This window comes from Plectropomus leopardus, chromosome 9, assembly GCF_026936395.1.
Source record: "Plectropomus leopardus strain MGB_pleo_1.0 chromosome 9, ASM2693639v1, whole genome shotgun sequence".
Classification (NCBI taxonomy): domain Eukaryota; kingdom Metazoa; phylum Chordata; class Actinopteri; order Perciformes; family Serranidae; genus Plectropomus; species Plectropomus leopardus.
The window spans coordinates 24,583,472-24,601,668 of NC_142184.1; the positions used below are offsets into that span (position 1 = coordinate 24,583,472).

An 18,197-nucleotide genomic window follows, 5' to 3' on the forward strand; every position below is an offset into this window, starting at 1 on the left:
GGTAAAAATTAAAGGAAAAAACAACATGAAGCGTCTTAGTATAGAGTTAAATCAACAGGTGCCTCTAGAACAGCTTCAGTGCTTTTTCCCAAATCTGTGGAACTCCATTAGAGTTCATCTACAAGATAGTCCCTCATTTATACAAGCAATTTTTATTTATTCAGGTAATTTCACTAAGACCAAAATTTCTTTTTAAAAGTCATCTAAGCAAAGCAGAGAGAAAGAAAAGCAAACAGCAACAAAAAAATGACATAAAGCATCAGAGACAGTCCCAGACGTCACTAAATAGATTTGAATATGAAAGTATATATAATATAATTTAGTCTAAGAGGATGTTGGTGAAAAGCATCATCTTACATGTTCATCCAAAATCTTCCACAGGTGTTAAACTAGGTTGAGATCTGGTGACTGTAAGGGTCATAACATTATTTCACGCCATTTTTATACTCACTTAAAAATTCATTCAGGTGCATGGAAGCATCAGCATTTGATATGTTTCTCCTGTCTTTTATGCAGGCTTTTCCATTTAATTTGTCACCTGTCTGTCTGCATAAAACCAGGTCTGTTTAAATGGTTTGATTTGAATATCTGCTCTTAAAAGTAAAACTGTGAAAGTGCGATAACTCTGCATTGAGCAACTAACTTTTTGCATCACAGCAAAAATAATACAATAAAAGTTTAATAAATATGTGATTTTAAATAAATGTCAGCATTTGATCTATTAGCTTTTCAGAAAACAAGTTGGAGCAGCTCTAGGGCTTTAATATTCAAGAACACATAGAAGAATATCACTGCACAAAAACCACTATAATACTTCATTACATGTCAGAATTCTTCATGATTTCTGTATATTTTTCAGCATTGCAAAAAAAAATCCATTGATTTATTTCTAATAATTACATCTACAAAACACTTATTTTATTATTTGCTAAGTATTTTATGTGTATAAATAGCATTTAATCACATAAAACATTGTAGTGGGATTATATACAATACATTACTTAGTTGCATATATTCTAATTTGTGCACAAATATTGCTAAAATGTATTTAGTGCACATTGTTTACATATTTTGAAGTCCTTTGGTTATTTTAACATGCAAACATATAGAGTAAGACATATTTTAAGCAGATTTTTTGTTGTCCAGATCAGAAGCTAACCTCTCAGGTAAAACCCGTACAATTTAAATATGAACAACAAACATTTTGGATACAATAGGATGGTACTTTTATTTTGTCTGATAGAACAGGACACATAGACTGACCATTTTTAAATGAGTGCATGACCACAGTATATTTCAAAGGGAAACACCACCTAAATAAGAATTCCACTTTGTTATTATCATGGCTGAAGAAAGTTTAGTCAATATTTGTGAACATCTCAAAGCCAGAAACCAGAGAGGAGTAAGTCTTAAACTTGTGAAGTCATCACATATAGTCTGGAGCTGCTGCATAGACAATGAATGGGAGCAGAATGTATGTTTTCTTTTTCATACCCAAATGAGCTTTAATCACTTGCTGTGTTCTCAGTTGTGTATCAGCAAATGTATCCATATACTCAGAACATGGGTGCTCTCAGTGTCATCTAGAACACCTTCCCCAGTTGACTGTCTGCTGAGCGGCTCCAGACTTTATACTTGATGACATCACAAATTTGAGTTTTAGCACTATAGTTTTGGGATTTGGGAGAAAGCTGTTAATGCTTAGTTCCATTTTCCAGAAAAACATATGAAGTTTGAAAATGAGCGCAGTTCCCCTTTAAAGTCAAAAGACCTGATCAACTCAAGTCACGGTGAGACACCTGGGAGGTTCACACAGAGGTTGAGTTGGGGAGATAAGTGTGTATTTGGGGATATCTGTGGTTACTTATCTCCAAGGTTGATTTATTTTTCCCACCAACTTTTCCTGGCTACTCTGAGGGGAATGTTGAGTAACACATTGTAGGTCTAAAACAGGTCTGTTCAAGCGCTATATAAGGAAGAGCCCGTCCCCATTAGCTTCTACTGAAGAGCGCCACAATGAAGTTCGTGATCTTGGCTTTGTTTGTTGCCGGTGGTAAGGCCCGATACTCTTCTGTCCAGACAATTAAATGTGTTACTGCATAAAAATGTCCACATTCTTTGCATGAAGTGGTCTAGATATTTGATATGATGCATTGAGTTAAAAAAAAAAAAACACCAACTCTGAAACATTAAGTCACCATTGTAAAATCACTATATTCTGTACTGTTGTTTCACAGCCTATGGGTGTGGCCTGCCCACTTACCCTCCCACCATCACCAGGGTGGTCGGTGGAGAAGATGTCCGTGAGAACAGCTGGCCCTGGCAGGTATGTCTCTTCAGACTTTTCCTTTAAATACTGTGTTTTCTGTCCATTTTTTCTGAAGTCATAAAACATCCTTGTGCTGTCATTGTTTGTTCTCCTCAGGTGTCTCTGCAGTACAAGAGCGGCAGCAACTTCTACCACACTTGTGGTGGCACCCTGATCTCCAACCAGTGGGTCCTCACTGCTGCTCACTGCATCGGGTGAGGCCAAAATGTTTTGAAATCAAGCAGGTATACAAGGCACAGAGGACAAAGAGGGCCAGGTCCGCAGGGCGATAGACTTAGTGCAGAAGAAAAATAAGTTTGTATACTTAACAGTCTGATATGTAAGATACCACAGAGTTGGCATAACAATGCAGTTCAGTCTTTATACTGAAGAAAGCCTTGATGAACTGTAGTCACTGATTATTAGTATTCCTACTTTTATTCCAAGAAATAATTTAAGAAAAAAATAATACTAATATTTATAAATAAAAAATGATAATCCCACTTTTTAAATGAACACTTTATCAGAATCAGAAATATGGGATGGGAATGAGAAGTTATACGAAAAATAATCAGTATGTAAAAATATTTGTAAGTATATATATATATATATATATATATATATATATATATATATATATATATATAGAGAGAGAGAGAGAGAGAGAGAGAGAGAGAGAAATAGGGACAATTTTGTGTATCATACTACACTATAAAACTACAATGTAAATAAAAATGCTGAGAGGTGGGATCTATACATATATTAAATAAAAATGTAATAATAATCTAAATAAGAATATTAGTTTAAAATGTACAGTGTGAATACAGTATTAATGCCAGAGTACCGCACAGTTGAATTATTGCACAAATTGTCCAGTTATGTAAATAACTATAGTAACAGCAGTAGGCTTTTGTCATGGGTGCATTATGACAAAATGGGGCCCCTTGGGCACAGATAATGAAAGTGCCCCGCCACTAATCCTACACAGGGGCAAAATGCACAGACTTAGTGGTGGTTTTGCCTGTCTTTGTAATTGTTCAGCAACTTTTTGTGGGTTTTTTTCTTTTTGTGGTCGTTTTGTGTCTCTTTATGGTCATTTTGAGTCTCTTCCTGGTCAGTATGTGTTAATTTAACATTTGACATTTTGTAAGACTAGGCCAGGGAGCCCCCTGACACTTTGGGCACCTGGGCCTGTAACAGGTAAACCTGTTTCCATGGCTATAGTTATACAATGGTAGTAGAGGTAATACTGTTCGTACTTGTTGCGAGTAACTTGGGTGCTCTGATGAAGTGTTCTCGGATAGATTTCAGATCAAAGCAACTCTTTTTTCTCTGTATTTTTAAATTTTTTTTTTTTTTTGCGGCCAAGTAGCAGTCGCACCTACAGAGTCCTCCTGGGAAAACACAATCTGAAGGTCAACAATGAGCCTGGTTCCATCGCCATCAGCCCTGCCAAGATTGTTGTCCATGAGAACTGGGACTCCTACAGAATCCGGTGGGTTTACCCATTTCCCCCCATGTTGCAGACTATAGACTATTTAAATCTTGACAACATGAACTTCCTAAATAGGTCCCTTTGTATTTCCTGTTGGGTTTGTTAATGCAGTGGCTGACAGAAAGTAAATAGGGACCAAAGCTGTTGCCATATAGCAATAGAAGAGCAATGAAAAGGTCTACATATTTTGCCGCTGTGACTATTTTGTTCTTTGTGTTCTACTCATGCTTTTAATTCTTATTAACATTTTGTTTCTAAACTTGGTGTTTGCTCTCATGGTCTAGTAACGACATCGCCCTGATCAAGCTCTCAACTCCTGTCATGTTGACTGACACCATCATGCCTGCCTGTCTTCCCACCTCTGGCGACATCCTGCCTAATGGCGCTCCCTGCTACGTTACCGGTTGGGGTCGTCTCTGGAGTAAGTCATACTGACCAAAAAAAGAAAAAAAGAAAAAGAATCGTGTAATATCAGCTTTCCTGTCAATGTTGTGTGAGCATAGCAACTTATTCCACCTTCTCCTCTCAGTTTTATGATACATTTAGTTACCATTTCACCACTGAAGAATTCAAAATCATCTGTGCTGATTACATAGAAATAGGATCTATAATCTTTGATAATCTTTACAAAACTTTCTAAACTTTTGGAAACTTTTTCACCCGCTTTTAAATGTAAGTGGGACCTAGACTGCAACACTGAATCTGGATCCTCTGTTCTCTCCTAAAGCTGGAGGTCCCATTGCCGACATCCTGCAGCAGGCCCTCCTCCCTGTGGTTGGCCACTCCACCTGCACCAGGTCTGACTGGTGGGGCAGCCTTGTGACCAACAACATGGTCTGTGCTGGAGGAGACGGAGAGCTGGCTAGCTGCAACGTGAGTCTGATGTTTAGTAACAGTCCCTGTAAAACTAAATCCCAGTCTTACACCCAAGCATAATCTCTACATTCATTTCTCTAAAATCATCTTTTGCCAAATGTCGCTTTTGTCTCTGTTCACTTCAGGGAGACTCTGGTGGTCCCCTGAACTGTCAGAACTCTGATGGCTCCTGGGACGTTCATGGTGTGGTGAGCTTCGGCTCTAGCATGGGCTGCAACTACCCCAAGAAGCCCTCCGTCTTCACTAGAGTCAGCGCCTACATCCCCTGGATCAACAACGTGAGTGATAAAGCATTAGATTATAACAATAACAATAATAACAATAAAAACAACAAAATCATCATCAACAACAATAATAATACTGATGAGGATGATGATGATGATGATAATAATAATAATAATAATAATAATAATAATAATAATAATAAAAGATGTATCCAAAAGTTATCATGATACCCTAAATACATTTTTGTTTATTTTTGCTCAGGCAGATAGCAGTAAAACTTTTCAAATTGTTACATGGCCCTGTCTGAGAAGTTGTTTTTCTCAAAAGGAGGATTTCTACTTTCAAATTTAAATGATTTTGAAACTTTTAAATGAAAGTATGCACTTTATAAAATACCATGGTAATTATAATCTTAATTTGAATTTGAGTCACCTCTACCTCTGAAGGGTTGATCAAAAATGAGGTGCAGCTGCTCTAGTGACCTCTGGTGGAGTATTTTAAAAATATTCTCTTGCTTTCTTTATTTTTCCCTAGGTGATGACCAGGAACTAAGATGGTGGTTAGTGGCATTGTTGATGGCTGTACTTCATTAAATAAAGAATGTAGTGGCTAAAGCAGCGTCTCCTGTGTTCTCTTCTTCATCAAAATGGTATTTATGTGTTGGTTCAACAACTGTCACCACCTGAAGCCTATTATGAACTTAACATGTTTGTCATTTATGAGAAATCTGAAGCCATGTTACTGTTTCACAATATTTGAACACTGGATGATTTTCAACTGTAGTCATATGTCCAACTATATATCATCTCTTTCATTGAAGGCCTTTTGTGCAAAAGTTCTCACTTTGGCAAATAATAATGACTGCTGCAAACAATACATTTGTTTTTGGCAGTTGCCATACTTGAGTAAAAGTACAGATATCTTAACAGAAAATGACTTTGGTAGGAGCTGAAGTCACCTGCTAGAACATTACATGGGTACAAGTTTTATAGTATCTGATATTTACTGTATTCAAGAATCAAAAGTAATGTATATTACCACATGTAATTAGCTGTTGAAAATAAAAGGACAATTAAATTCTGATAATAAAAAAGCATATAGTTAGAATTTAGATAATTATGAACATGTACACTTTAAAAATGGAGTGCACATTACACTTGAAGGAAAAAATGAGGTCTGCTTTACAGCTTGAAGGATTTAGAGAACAAAATCCAGTTTTTCTTTCCTCCAACTCCTTCATTTGTCTGTCTATGTCATGTTTGTAGTAATTAACAAAAATGCACATGTATGCATTTTGTTTTTAAAATGCAGTGGCGAAAAAGTGACAGCTGACAGAAATATAAAAACTCAAGTAAAGGAAATGGTACAAAGTATTATTTCTTATGCTACATTGCTACATTACAGCACTGGTTTTTAATAGCAACCACTTATTAAAATACTATGACACAGCCACCAAGGTGAGGGAAGAAATAAACTGTTAGTATTAGTAGTATTAGTAGTAACCTTCAAAGTAATAATAAGAATGATGATAATAATAATAAAAAGTATAAAAAGTCACAGTATCTCTATCACTCCTGCTTTGATTTAATGCCACTCCACACTGCTCAGGTGGGCTGGTCCACACAGGTGAATAGGCATGGCTTTTAGCAGGCTCATCGTCACGGGGGTCAAAGGGGATGACCCCGGCCCAAGGCCATGAGGGTGGGTGTGGGAGCAGCCTAGAAAAAAGTCTATGAATGACCTTTAAATTGTATTAAGTACAATTAACTTACTGACTGATATCACTTTATGTATAAGTTATATGTATTTCCATGATTAATAAATGTATTGTCATCATTAAACACATTTCAACGTGCCATCGGAGACTCCCACCCCCGCAGGTATTTTGAAAATGGTGCGGTCCATCTGACAGCGAGTGCACGCGAAGATGTGAAGCGTCCTGCGGCCTGTTTAGCTAAGTTAAAAATGCCTCATTTGGGCACAGAAAAGCGCGGGTTCAAGAGAACAAGAAAATGAAATGTGCAGAGAGGCAGTGCCCAAACGTCTGGCTAACGAAAAAATGTGAAGAAGCAGCAGGTACGACAGTTAGAGCTGAAGGTGAGGCGACACAATAATGTTTGGCGGTAACAACCTGCTGCAGCGGGCTCAGCGTTTTAGCTACAGTACCTGCCAAACTTTCGCTAAGTCAAAATGCGTCACCAAAACTCAGGGACTCCTTGAAGAGAAGCCCGGCGACAAGAAGAGAAAAGGACAATGAAAGGAGCAAAGAGACATGAGCCAAATGTTTGGCTCCAAAATGTGGACAAGCAACAGGTACGGACAGGCGGAGCTGAGGGTGAGGTGAGACATACGAATATTTGGTAAATAAAACCTGCATCTGCTGGTATCCACAACATTATAGGCCTACTATTTGTCGGAAAACGCTCTACTTTATACACTTCTGGTAGGGAAAAAGTGCCATTGTCATTTTTTTTTTAAAACGTTGTCGGCCTATCTGAATATTTCTGCATACCGGGATCCCTTAATCTTCTTGAACTGCAGAAAATCAGTGTGACTAGGAAACAGAGTTGACAGTCACATCCTGTACGCTATTTCATCTCTGCACATAATTTGACCAATATTTGATAATTGGAACCCTCAAGATTGAAAAAAATAAATGAAGAATACATTTCCCATTTGTTCGCTCTTGATTTGAGCTTATGATTTAATACCTTCAGTAATTTCTTCAAACAGTGTTTGATTTTACTTTTCTGTGATCATTCACTGGAGGGCATTTGTTCAGAGACTCATACATCTGCTTTTGAAAGTAAGGTTTTAACACTGAGTCGATATGTTACAAAAAAGATGTGAGAATATGCTGAAGTGGATTACGTTCATAGGAAGTATAATACAATTTTACCTGTATTCCTTAAAAAATCTAAAAACCCACTAAAATGTCAAGGAAATAGGCCTACTAAAATACAGTGCTAAATATGATTGTGTATGCAAGATGAGGTCCTATGACTTTCTGTAAGTTAAATAAACTTTATAACCCGATTATTTTGTACTGTGCCCATACCTAAATTGTGATGAGGACCAGCTGTAGGTAATATATCTATCTGTATAGTTTGTGTGCATGATGTCACCACAGTAATAAGAGGGTTCCCATCAAACTTCTTTTCACAGTATCAAAACAATATTTTCTGATCTGAATATTAAGCTCCATAGGCTCCATTTTAATATTCCCTTTGCTTCTTTAATCAAGTACTAAAGCCTGTCTGTTGTTAATAAGCTATTAAAGAATTTGATATTCAACATAGGCTACATAAAATTCCCATGTAGATATAAAATCTCAGTGCTTTTCTTAAGCAAGTCTTCCCCTCAAGGAATCTCTTTCCCATGTCAAAAATGGGATTAAAGTCCATACTTTGATGCAGGTTTAGCATAGGCATATACCCAAAATGTTATTTACACTCTTTTTTAATCGCACTATCATACTTGTAAAGAACACTTTCATAATGTTGGATAAACCTTCTAAAATCCATTTGTCAGTATTGTGTTTTTTTATGAATACTGGTTTTTAAAAAGGCAAGGAGGATATAGCTTTTTAAAATGCAGGACAGGGATGTGAAGAATTATACTTCTTAAGATTTGTAATTATGATAATTTTCTTTATCCACTATGGACCACCCTCCCCTGGGAACTGACACACAAATACTGAAGAGAAACCATTACTATGCCCACTTTCCAATTCACATTTTCTGTGTTACAGGTTCTTTAGTCACAACCCCAATTTCTGTCCTGTCTTGTACCTGGAAAGATCTCATTTATAACCACGATGTTCCACAGTAATTACTAACAGAGAACTACAGTGCCCCTATTTTGCTCCCAGGGCTCATTTGCATGTTAATTATCATTAGCAACACAGGAAAACAAGTCATGGCAGTTAAATAAGAAACTGTATCTTTCATTTCTCCTCCACCATGGTTTCAGATGACTACCATTGTATTTTTTGACACCACATACATAGGGAAGAGACTAAAATCAAAAACAAAGCGATATCAGTTGCATACAGAAATAGTTCATTTTGCTCTGTAAAACTGATAACTAAATAAGTTCCACTAATCCTCCAAGGAAGAGCTAGAGAAAGCTTTGTTAAAATTATTGATGCAACCCCGAGTATTAAACTTAATTTTTAATATACTCATATTGATTTTGTTTATTTGCAATTATAACAACCTCCACAACGATGGGTCATATTATATATTACATTTTTGCCAATTCTGGTTGGTAAATGACCAGTGTCGGGAGGGTCACTTTTGAAATGGAATAGGTTACAGATTACTAGTTATCCAGTTAAAAATTTAATAAGTTACATAACTATTTTAATGACTCCATCAAAGTAATGTAACTTGACATTTGATTACTTTTTTAAAAATTAATTTTCGAACACATGTTTTAAACAAGGCAGTGAAGCTGAAAAGACCTAAAAACATAAGTTCATAAGTGTTGCGCTCAAATTAGTCTCAACTTGTGTTGTCCAAAAAATATGCCAAAAGAAGGCATTCCTGCCAGCTACAGAATGTTTTATTCAACATATAAACTTTTTACTGAAGACATTTTTTTTCATACGTAACCCTTTTGTAATCACATTTCGATCAGAAACTGCAATTTAATTACATATTTTTTTTCTCAGTAACTGTAACTGATTACAATTACATTTATTTTGTGATTTAATTTATTTAACTCGTTACTCCCTAACACTGTGAATGACCTACATTTGCACAGTCAAATGCTTTTTGTTTTGTAACTTAAAAGTTTCATGAACTTTGATAACAGAAAACATATTATTTATCATAAAACTGTGATGACCTTCAGAATAAAAGTCTTTAGTTTTAACATGTGTTATGCATTTCCAGGTTACACCGAGTGGGAATCCATAAAGGATCACTTCTTAATGCTGGGCGGAGGCCACTGGAGATTTGCAAGACAGGTAAGACAAGTGATTTGCTTGTTGTTGACATTTCACAAAAGGGTTACTTGTATGTAATGTATTCTACATAGGATATTTATCAGGAAATATTTGTATGTCCCTTTCTTTATGATGATGATAATCAAAAATGACCCCTTGGCACCTGAAATTAGTCTTTTTTCAGGAAATGGCAGGGGTTCAGTGCTAGAGTTGAAGTGTGTCTGAAAATTATTTTCTTTCGCCACAAGATGGCGACAGAATACTATTTAGGAGCCATTTCATACAGTGAAAAGGCTGCTTTGCCAGAGTAGAGCACATACATAGTATGTAATTGTAGGTCTTTCTCTATGCAGCAGGTGGGTGGAGAATATTTATTCTGTAACAGAATTGTGTGGAAATATCCCTGATTATTTGTTTTTTTATTGTCAGAAGTGAAGTTTCTTCTTTTAGCTAAAAGCAGTCAATGAGCTGTGATGTCATTTATATATGTTCACTGGGGCCAGATTTAAAACCCTTCTGAGTTGAGCATTGGCACTGGTCGTGCTGAAGAATTATAGTAATTTTTCTTGCATTCCTTTGCTGTCACTGTGTTATACTCTCATTTATATTGTTGGATAACCATATAGGGTCATAGAAGCTTCTTTTTCATGACGTTCATTTCTGGTTTACCTTAATCAGATGCAGTGTGTGTGGGCATGTGATGCTGTTGTTGCTCTGACAAAATGGATGTGTCAGAAAACGGCTTTATTCTAGAGAAACACAAAAACCTGTGTTGTCGTCAAACAGGTTTCCTTTGACATGAAACAGCCAGTGTCTGCCTAAGCCTCGGACACCAGCAGGTGTGAGGTTTCCAATCCCTGCGCTGAACCCAACAAGCAGTAATGCTGAACAAATGTAACCTTTCAGCCTCTCCTGTGCTGCGATGAGATGTTTTTGGCACTCTGTAGAATTCCTGGATGGCTCTGTCTGACTTGGCTTTGACCCTCGCCCATCTGTTACCATGTCCGGGGTTAGAGGACTACTGAATGCTACACATGCTGTTTGCCTCAGGGTGTGGGCAAAATGTTTTGGATGTGAGATGTGTGAGGTGGATGTTGTGATGGACTGTGAGGGTAGACATTTGGCTTGTGCGTGGACCTTTCAAGTTCAAGCACAGTTGAACCAACTGTATTTGCAATATGTCGTACATCGGCTGTTCTCTTTACAAGCACAGTTTCAAAATTGCTTGTAAAGATGAATTAATTTGTAAGTTCCCGGTGTAGTAATAGCAGTTTCTAAATAAAGTGACAACTGACATCCAAGTTCAGCTATGTAGAAGGACAAATGGAAAAAAGAAATGCAGTTTCCTTCATTAAGTGCTTCTCGTTGCCACTCCAGTATTGGTAAGGGCTTTCTGGCTGGGGTGGGTTTGCTTTTGGTAAATGGAGTTTAAATATAGCTCAGGGCAGAAGCTGTTAAGTGGCCCTGCTGCACCAGCTCTGTCAATACATATGACCAGTGTTGAGCACCACTTTGGTTTCTGAAGAACATGATTTTACCTGTGCCAAGTGTCAACCGCAGTGAGTTCATGCCAGACATCCTCCAAGTCGCCCATAGCCTTTCACTTTGCACTCCTGGGTGTGCTAATCACCTCCTTCAAATGGGGCCATGAGATCACAATCACATTTTCTTGTTGTAAAAGAGCACTGTGAATGAAAAGAGCTGCAGGTGTGACATTGTGTTAGTGACATTAAATGTATTCACTTGTCACCTCCTTGACTTTGCGCACTTTTCCAAACGGGATTATTGGCTGAGGAGATCCCGTTGTAACAATTCAGTAATTTACAATATTGAAGTTTTATTCGCTTTCATGTGCCAATGTGTAATTCACTTTTTTTTTTGTTCTTGTTCTTTTTTTATTGTTATTTTTATTAAATGCTCTACTCAGTCTGATCTTTAGTAGTTTCAGCACTGCGCACATGACATGGTAGCAGGTCTGTTTTTGCTTTTATTCAATGATCCACCAGCATAGGCTGGGGATTTGAGAGTGCCATGTGCTGCCAGTGGACAGCAGTCGTACAGGCAGAAAATCAAACTTTAATATCAGCACAGTGGAAATGGACAGCATTGGAAATATTAGTTTTGACTTTTAGTTGTGCAGTTTAACAAGGGGTACCGTGGGGCAACGCACTATTAAAGTGTTACAGTCTAGGGGGAAAATAGTACCTTTATCGACATGGGCTCAGTGGCCTTGCTGATGTCATCATCACCCTATGTTCGTGTATGTACAATGAGGCAGACTCTTCCCGTGTGGGCATCAGGGGACAAAGTGGTCTTTATGCAGTGTGCCGAGCTGCAAGGCAGAAACATTGTTGAGCAGTAAAACATTCTGTAACTAAAACCACATGTTCCAGAGTGGAGGACAGACAAACATAGGCAGCCTCAGCAGCTCCACATCAGGAGTTGGTGCCCTATCATCAGGGGCTCCTTTTTGACTCCAATGCAACACCCTCGTTCAACATTGTGCATTTTATATGTATCAGGAAACTCAAATCAAGAACAGGTTGTCCCTGACAAAAATGCTGTGGGATGATGCAAATAGGTGTCTGAGGGAAGAGAACAAAGTTTTGGTTTGACACATTTTAAATACAACTGAACATGCTGCTGAACACTTTAACATTTCTTCAGCAGATGTTTAAAATGTCTCTCTTTGCCAACAGCGCATGGCTCACAGACAGGGACATGCCAAACATAACTGCCAATCAGCCATGGAATCACTGCATCAAGGACACAATTACTGAGCCAATACGAGACAAAATTTTATTAGTTTGTGGGCAAAGAGCATTTGACTTAAGTTGACAGCATGCCATATCAAATCTCCATATGTGAATTTCATATTTCAGGATTAAGCCTTAACACCACTTTAAAATGTGTAGTCTGCCATTGTAATCATACACATTTTTATGTTCAGTTCAGCAAATATCTCCATACAGTCAGTCAGCTGTCCGTTCTGTGTGTGTGCTAAAAAATAAAGTTGGTGTTCATCACAGCAGCTGCTGCCCAAAGCACAGTTGCTTTTTGGTGTAATAAAAAGTTTCTATTTTCTTCATTGTAGCAACTTTACAGAATAGGGTAAGGGAGTAACGTTTTGGTCAAAGAGGGAGAGAGATGGAGAGCTAGCAGAAAGACAGACAGAAAGATCTGATTTTTTCTTTTTTCTTTTTAATGTCCCTGACTCATGATTCATTTTATTATTTCTACCAGTTATGTCTATTCTATTTTCTATAATGGTCTAATGGTGCCTAAGGTAGTTGTGCTTCCTCTTAAATTTAAATAGTTCACCCTTATAATTATAATTGATGATCATTACCTGTTTTGATGCCCCCTTTGTTACTTATTAGTACGTAGCGGCAGCGCTGGCTTTCATGCGCAGCACTGGCTCTGCAAATAGGACATAAACAAAGTGGCCTGGACCGAGCCACATAACATTATGCCAACCACTCTCCCTCATCCACGTCTGTGCCCATAAGGGACATATTTACGCCGTGATTGTAATGGAAAAACATAAATAACATTTGAGATATTACTGGAGCCTCTGATGGAGCATTGACAGGGATGTGTTTGTTTTGTTCTTTCTCCAGAATCACAGACTCCACCTTTAGCCCAGAATGGTTAATTCTAAATCAAATAAAATTTCAATAGCCATTTTAATGCAAGATCGCAGTCTTTTATATCAAACGCAGATTGTTGATGTAAAACACAAGTGGCTGGAACCAGCTTTGTTGAGATGCAGTTAAAAGTGAAGACGCATCCACAATAGCAGAGAAGGCCATTTAAACATGTCACAGAAAAGTAACTTAGTGATGACGAAGCCTGTCTAACATCACCTCAACTCGTTTGGAGGCTGTCGGGTGGGCTGTTGGCCCAACTCTTAAGATGGCCCATATCAGTCACGGCACAGCTTGGCACTGTAACTAACAATGGAAATGCAAATCGACCCACCATTGTTTGGCTTGCGGCAGCCAAAAGTGCCAATCGAGAAAACCTACAAAAGAGCAGTTTTGCTCGTAAAGTTGTTGATATTAGTTTCAAGCAAATGAGGGGGAAAAAGCAAGTAATAGCAAAGGTGATTTGATAAAAACTTTTTCCATAGCCTCTTTGCATCTTTAGGCTTTTAATTTTGTTCTCTCAATAACCGCAGTGGATAACTGTTACCAGAGCTACTGTGTTTGCTTAATGGCGGCGGCTTAAACTATTGGAAAACTTGTCAGTTGTGGTGTTTTCCTTCATAAAACTGATGTGCAGGCTGGAGCTGCTGATTCACTTCTGTTGTTCAGTGTTTTATTTCCATTCTTCTCCCAGTCCAATAAAGTTTTACAATTCCCCCTCAGAGCTCTTACTGAATGTGCAGTGTGATAATTAGCAAGTTGGTAGGAGTTCATTTTCAATTGATTCCCCACCCCTCTCTGATCATTAGGTGCTCTGTCTTGAAATGCTTAAAACTGCTGCTGCCTCCCTAGGAGGTCAGTCCTAATTAAAGGGACAGTGTGCCACATTAGCCATGCACGGAGTCAAGCCGGCAACAGAGTTTAGATCAGTCAGCCCCCAAGGTTAAGACTGAACCCTTGACCCAGACCCAGTGCCCCCATTTCCCTCTACCTTCTGATGCTTGCTTATACCTTTTTAACTTGGCTTAGCTGAATGCCTGCACACTTAACTTGAACAAGGACCAAACTATACGTGTGTTTCCATCCACCTCTTTATATGTACTTGTTTTTAATTTGTAAATTTGAGTAGAAATGCCAAACATTTGAAAAAATCTTGAAATACTCGCAATAAAGATGTTACACTTAGGGGAGGTGGAAAAGTTGGTGTATCAACAAAAATTAAATGTGACTGAGTGCAATGGAAACAAATTTAGTGGATAAAAGATGAAGGAAATGCTGTACAGTCATGATGTACTGTCATTGCATAGGTCGCTGCATTCTCTCTTTGTTATCCCTGAATGGCTCTTGACACACATGTACACACAGGGCTGTTACCAGAACTCTATCCAAGAGCACGTAGCTGTAATATTAGTTTTTCAAATCTCAGTGTGTTCTCTGTTGTTATACATCCATTGTTTTCCTTTGTTTAAAATTTGACTGATGCTCTTTTTAATGACTTCATCCTGTTGTGGCCTCCTATTCTACAGTGGCACCTGACTGGAGAATTAGCACCACCCAATGCTTATACTGATGAACCAACTCAATATTTGCATAACAGTAGTGGATGAAAAAGTGCATAGATTTTCATTTTCTTTGGCTGATTTTCTTAAAATCAGATGGAAATCCAACCTATGTCTGATTTTGTTTCTCTCAGATTGTTTTCCAATACTTCTTCTCAGCTCAGATTTGTTGTTTGTAGTTATTTCATGATGATTCTGTTTAGATTTTTTTTTTTTTTAGCCTTGGTTGGTGTGGCTGTGTCAGTGTCTTATTTGTGTTTGAGGGCCGTGAGGCGGATAGCAATTAAAAAGCAGATGTTGCTTACTGAACTGTGTATGCAAATTATTAACTGATAAATGCAAATTCCCTGGCTGTGTGACAAGCTCTTTAGTAGACTATAAATAATTTCTGGAGTTAAAACAGCCTTGAACTTCTTCAGTTACAGGGCCAGTCTAATGAATTTGTGATTGTTAATATATGTCTTTATCTGCTTCAGCTAAGACCGATAATGGTTTCTTTTGAAGTGCCGGAGCTGTGTGTCAGGGGCCATGTTTGTGTTATTGCAGATCCTCTGAGAGCCCATTGTTTGGAGACCTCACAGGTTCCTCCTAATCTAATTGGCCATGGATGTCCTGGCTCAGGACCTTTCTCCATGCTCTGGGGATTGACAGAGCTGTTCATGGCTCGAAAAGTCACTTGTCCAAATACAGCCTTGTTTAATTACAGGAGGGGGCTGCATGCGTATCACCGCACTCAACCACCCCCCCAAACCCAAAAAATGCCCAGTCTAACTCCTTTCAGACTAGATATTCAACTCCACCTCCAAAAGAATCTCTATCCAAATAGGAACAGGATTTAGGTCTCCTCTCCTCCTTATCCCAAAGCCCTTAAGCACCCTCCACTTCTCCTCCATTCACTTTCACTTTGCCAGTGACATACCTCCCAGTGGTTCTCCATCCAGTATAAACACAAAGAGATCCTCCTATGCTATTACTTACACCGCGCTTCCCTGATCCTCACCCCCAACACCGCCCCCACACCCTCCCATCCCCAGCCAATCCCTGACCACCTCAGCCTCCACCTCTATATTCCGAATTGCCAATCCCAATCTAATTTATGGAATATTTTGGAGGTAACCGTATACGGCGGCAGGGGAGATAACATCTCCAGGCCCCTGTGAAGGACAGGAACTCGGCAGTGTGTGCTTAATAACATAAACTGCTGAAAAAGGGCCCGGGCCGGTGCATTGGCAGAGGAGCAGGCCGGTGAGATGGATAGAGAGAGAGCAGAGAGAGGGGACCCAGTGTTCTGGGGTGGGGTGGGGGTAATTGAGACCATGTGAGCCTCCCCCAGTGAAGGGATTAGAGAAGAAACGGAACTCTCTCAGCCCCGAGATCGCTTTCAATTAGATGCGCCCAGAGCAAGGGTACTGGGGAGACAGGGAGGGTGAGAGACCAGCGTGGCCCAAAATGTCTGGGCGAAGGAGGGAGGAAAGGTGAAAGAGAAGTTAGGGTCATGTTCCCACCTCCTCCTCTTCCTGCGTGTCAGTGCCAAAGTCTGGGCTGTCCGGGTCATGTCTGTGTGTCGCAGTACAGCAGATCCATGTCGTAAGGGCGGACACATAACGACAGCATGGCTACAAGCTTATTTTTATGCATTTTTTTTTGTTTTAACCCGCATTCATAGACAGTAGACAAAGCATATTTTCTCTCTCCACTGATGCTACGCTCTCAAATGTTCATGCTGATTTCATACTTTACCACAACAACTACTGTCTGTCTTCCTCTGCTGTGGCCACTGAGCACAGCTCCACAGGAAGTACTAAGGGTTAAGTGCCTTGCTCAAGGGCACATCAGCACAACAGAACTTCTCAAACCTGATCATAGTGGTCAGAGAAATGACACCTACATCTGTTTCAATGCATACTGTCCAGAATACCATCCTTTGGGCTCTGGAGCTCCCGAATGGAGCCTCAGTCTGGAGCTGCACTCCTCCAAGCAAACGGTCAGTTCTGCGTGCTAACACAGCAGCAGCTCCTAAAAGGCAACTCAGAGCTGTTAAACAGTCCAAATAAAACCAACCCTCACACTTTTACTAAAACAGCTTGACTCTTGTCAATAAACTTGTTGATAACTTTTAGGTTAACTGTGTGATGTTAATAGTTAGTCCCGTCACTGTGTATGTGTGGGCAGAGGGACTGAGCATGAAATAAGACTTTAAAATTTTTAAAAAGTATTAAATAAAATAGAAAACCAATCTGTGGTGGTCAGTGTTGATATTGTGATATGTATGGGAAACACTGAGTTTTATATTTATTTATTTCTAATTTCTCTATTGTCATTTCTCATAAAGCCCTCCTAAAAAATGAATGCCTGAATTCCAAATTTAAAACAAAAAGCTACCCAACAAACAAGTTTCCAGATAAGTGATTGGCATTTTAAGCACTAATGTAAAATTGAATGTAGGAATAGGAGTTTAAATTGATCGACAACAGAATAAAGCGCAGTTTGAAATTAATTTATTGAACAACTAGGCTTTAATTAGCCTGTTAAAACATAAATTTAAAGTTAAGAGAAAAACAAGAAAAATCCACAGACTTTATGTTAAAGGTTAAATGAAGCACTGAAGGACCGTCTCCTGAGCCGCTGTCCTCCAAGTCAGCTGGCCTTCTGCCAGGCATGTGCTAACACAACAGCAGTGGCTAACACCCTGCTAACACCGAGCCTTTTAACAGTCCCAACAAACTCTCACTGACACCGAAACAGCTGAACTCTGTCATTACAGCCTTAATAACTGTTAGCCACGTCATGCTAACGGTAAACCCTGTTGATGTGTGTGTGCCTGTAGGTGGACTCTCACAAACTGTGACCCGGTGCAGAGGTCACACTCCCAATAGCAGTAGTAATGTTGATAGGAGGTGCTGAGCGAAGCAATACACTGTATCAGTTATAAATGAGATTTTACACATTTTAAATAGTAAAAAAAAAATAAAAGTCATGTTAACATGTGGGTGATGGAGAGTATTCTATGCACTGAACAAATACTGACATGCAACAAGTACTAGAGTACTCGTACCCATTCCTAATCTGATTAGCTGAACATCTGGGTCCAGCCTTAATGCATACGCACACAAAAATAATCAGCCTTATACACTTA

General features: G+C 38.8%; 1 protein-coding gene and 1 long non-coding RNA gene across 2 annotated transcripts in view; both read left to right on the forward strand.

The window, feature by feature from the left end:
- The first annotated feature begins 1,899 nt into the window (after window positions 1-1,899).
- On the forward strand, window positions 1,900-5,518 carry LOC121947120 (chymotrypsin-like elastase family member 2A). The gene is made up of 8 exons (XM_042492030.2): window positions 1,900-2,053; window positions 2,238-2,326; window positions 2,426-2,523; window positions 3,681-3,803; window positions 4,088-4,224; window positions 4,531-4,676; window positions 4,805-4,957; window positions 5,439-5,518. The coding sequence occupies exons 1-8, from the start codon at window positions 2,017-2,019 to the stop codon at window positions 5,454-5,456; spliced, it is 801 nt and encodes a 266-aa protein (XP_042347964.1). The 5' UTR covers window positions 1,900-2,016; the 3' UTR covers window positions 5,457-5,518.
- A 1,314-nt stretch (window positions 5,519-6,832) lies between these two features.
- LOC148188748 (uncharacterized) overlaps window positions 6,833-18,197 on the forward strand; it is a 67,698-nt gene continuing 56,333 nt past the window's right edge. Inside the window, exons 1-2 of the long non-coding RNA XR_015777340.1 lie at window positions 6,833-7,244; window positions 9,803-9,876. This is a non-coding gene — a long non-coding RNA (uncharacterized LOC148188748). The remainder of the gene's footprint in view (window positions 7,245-9,802; window positions 9,877-18,197) is intronic.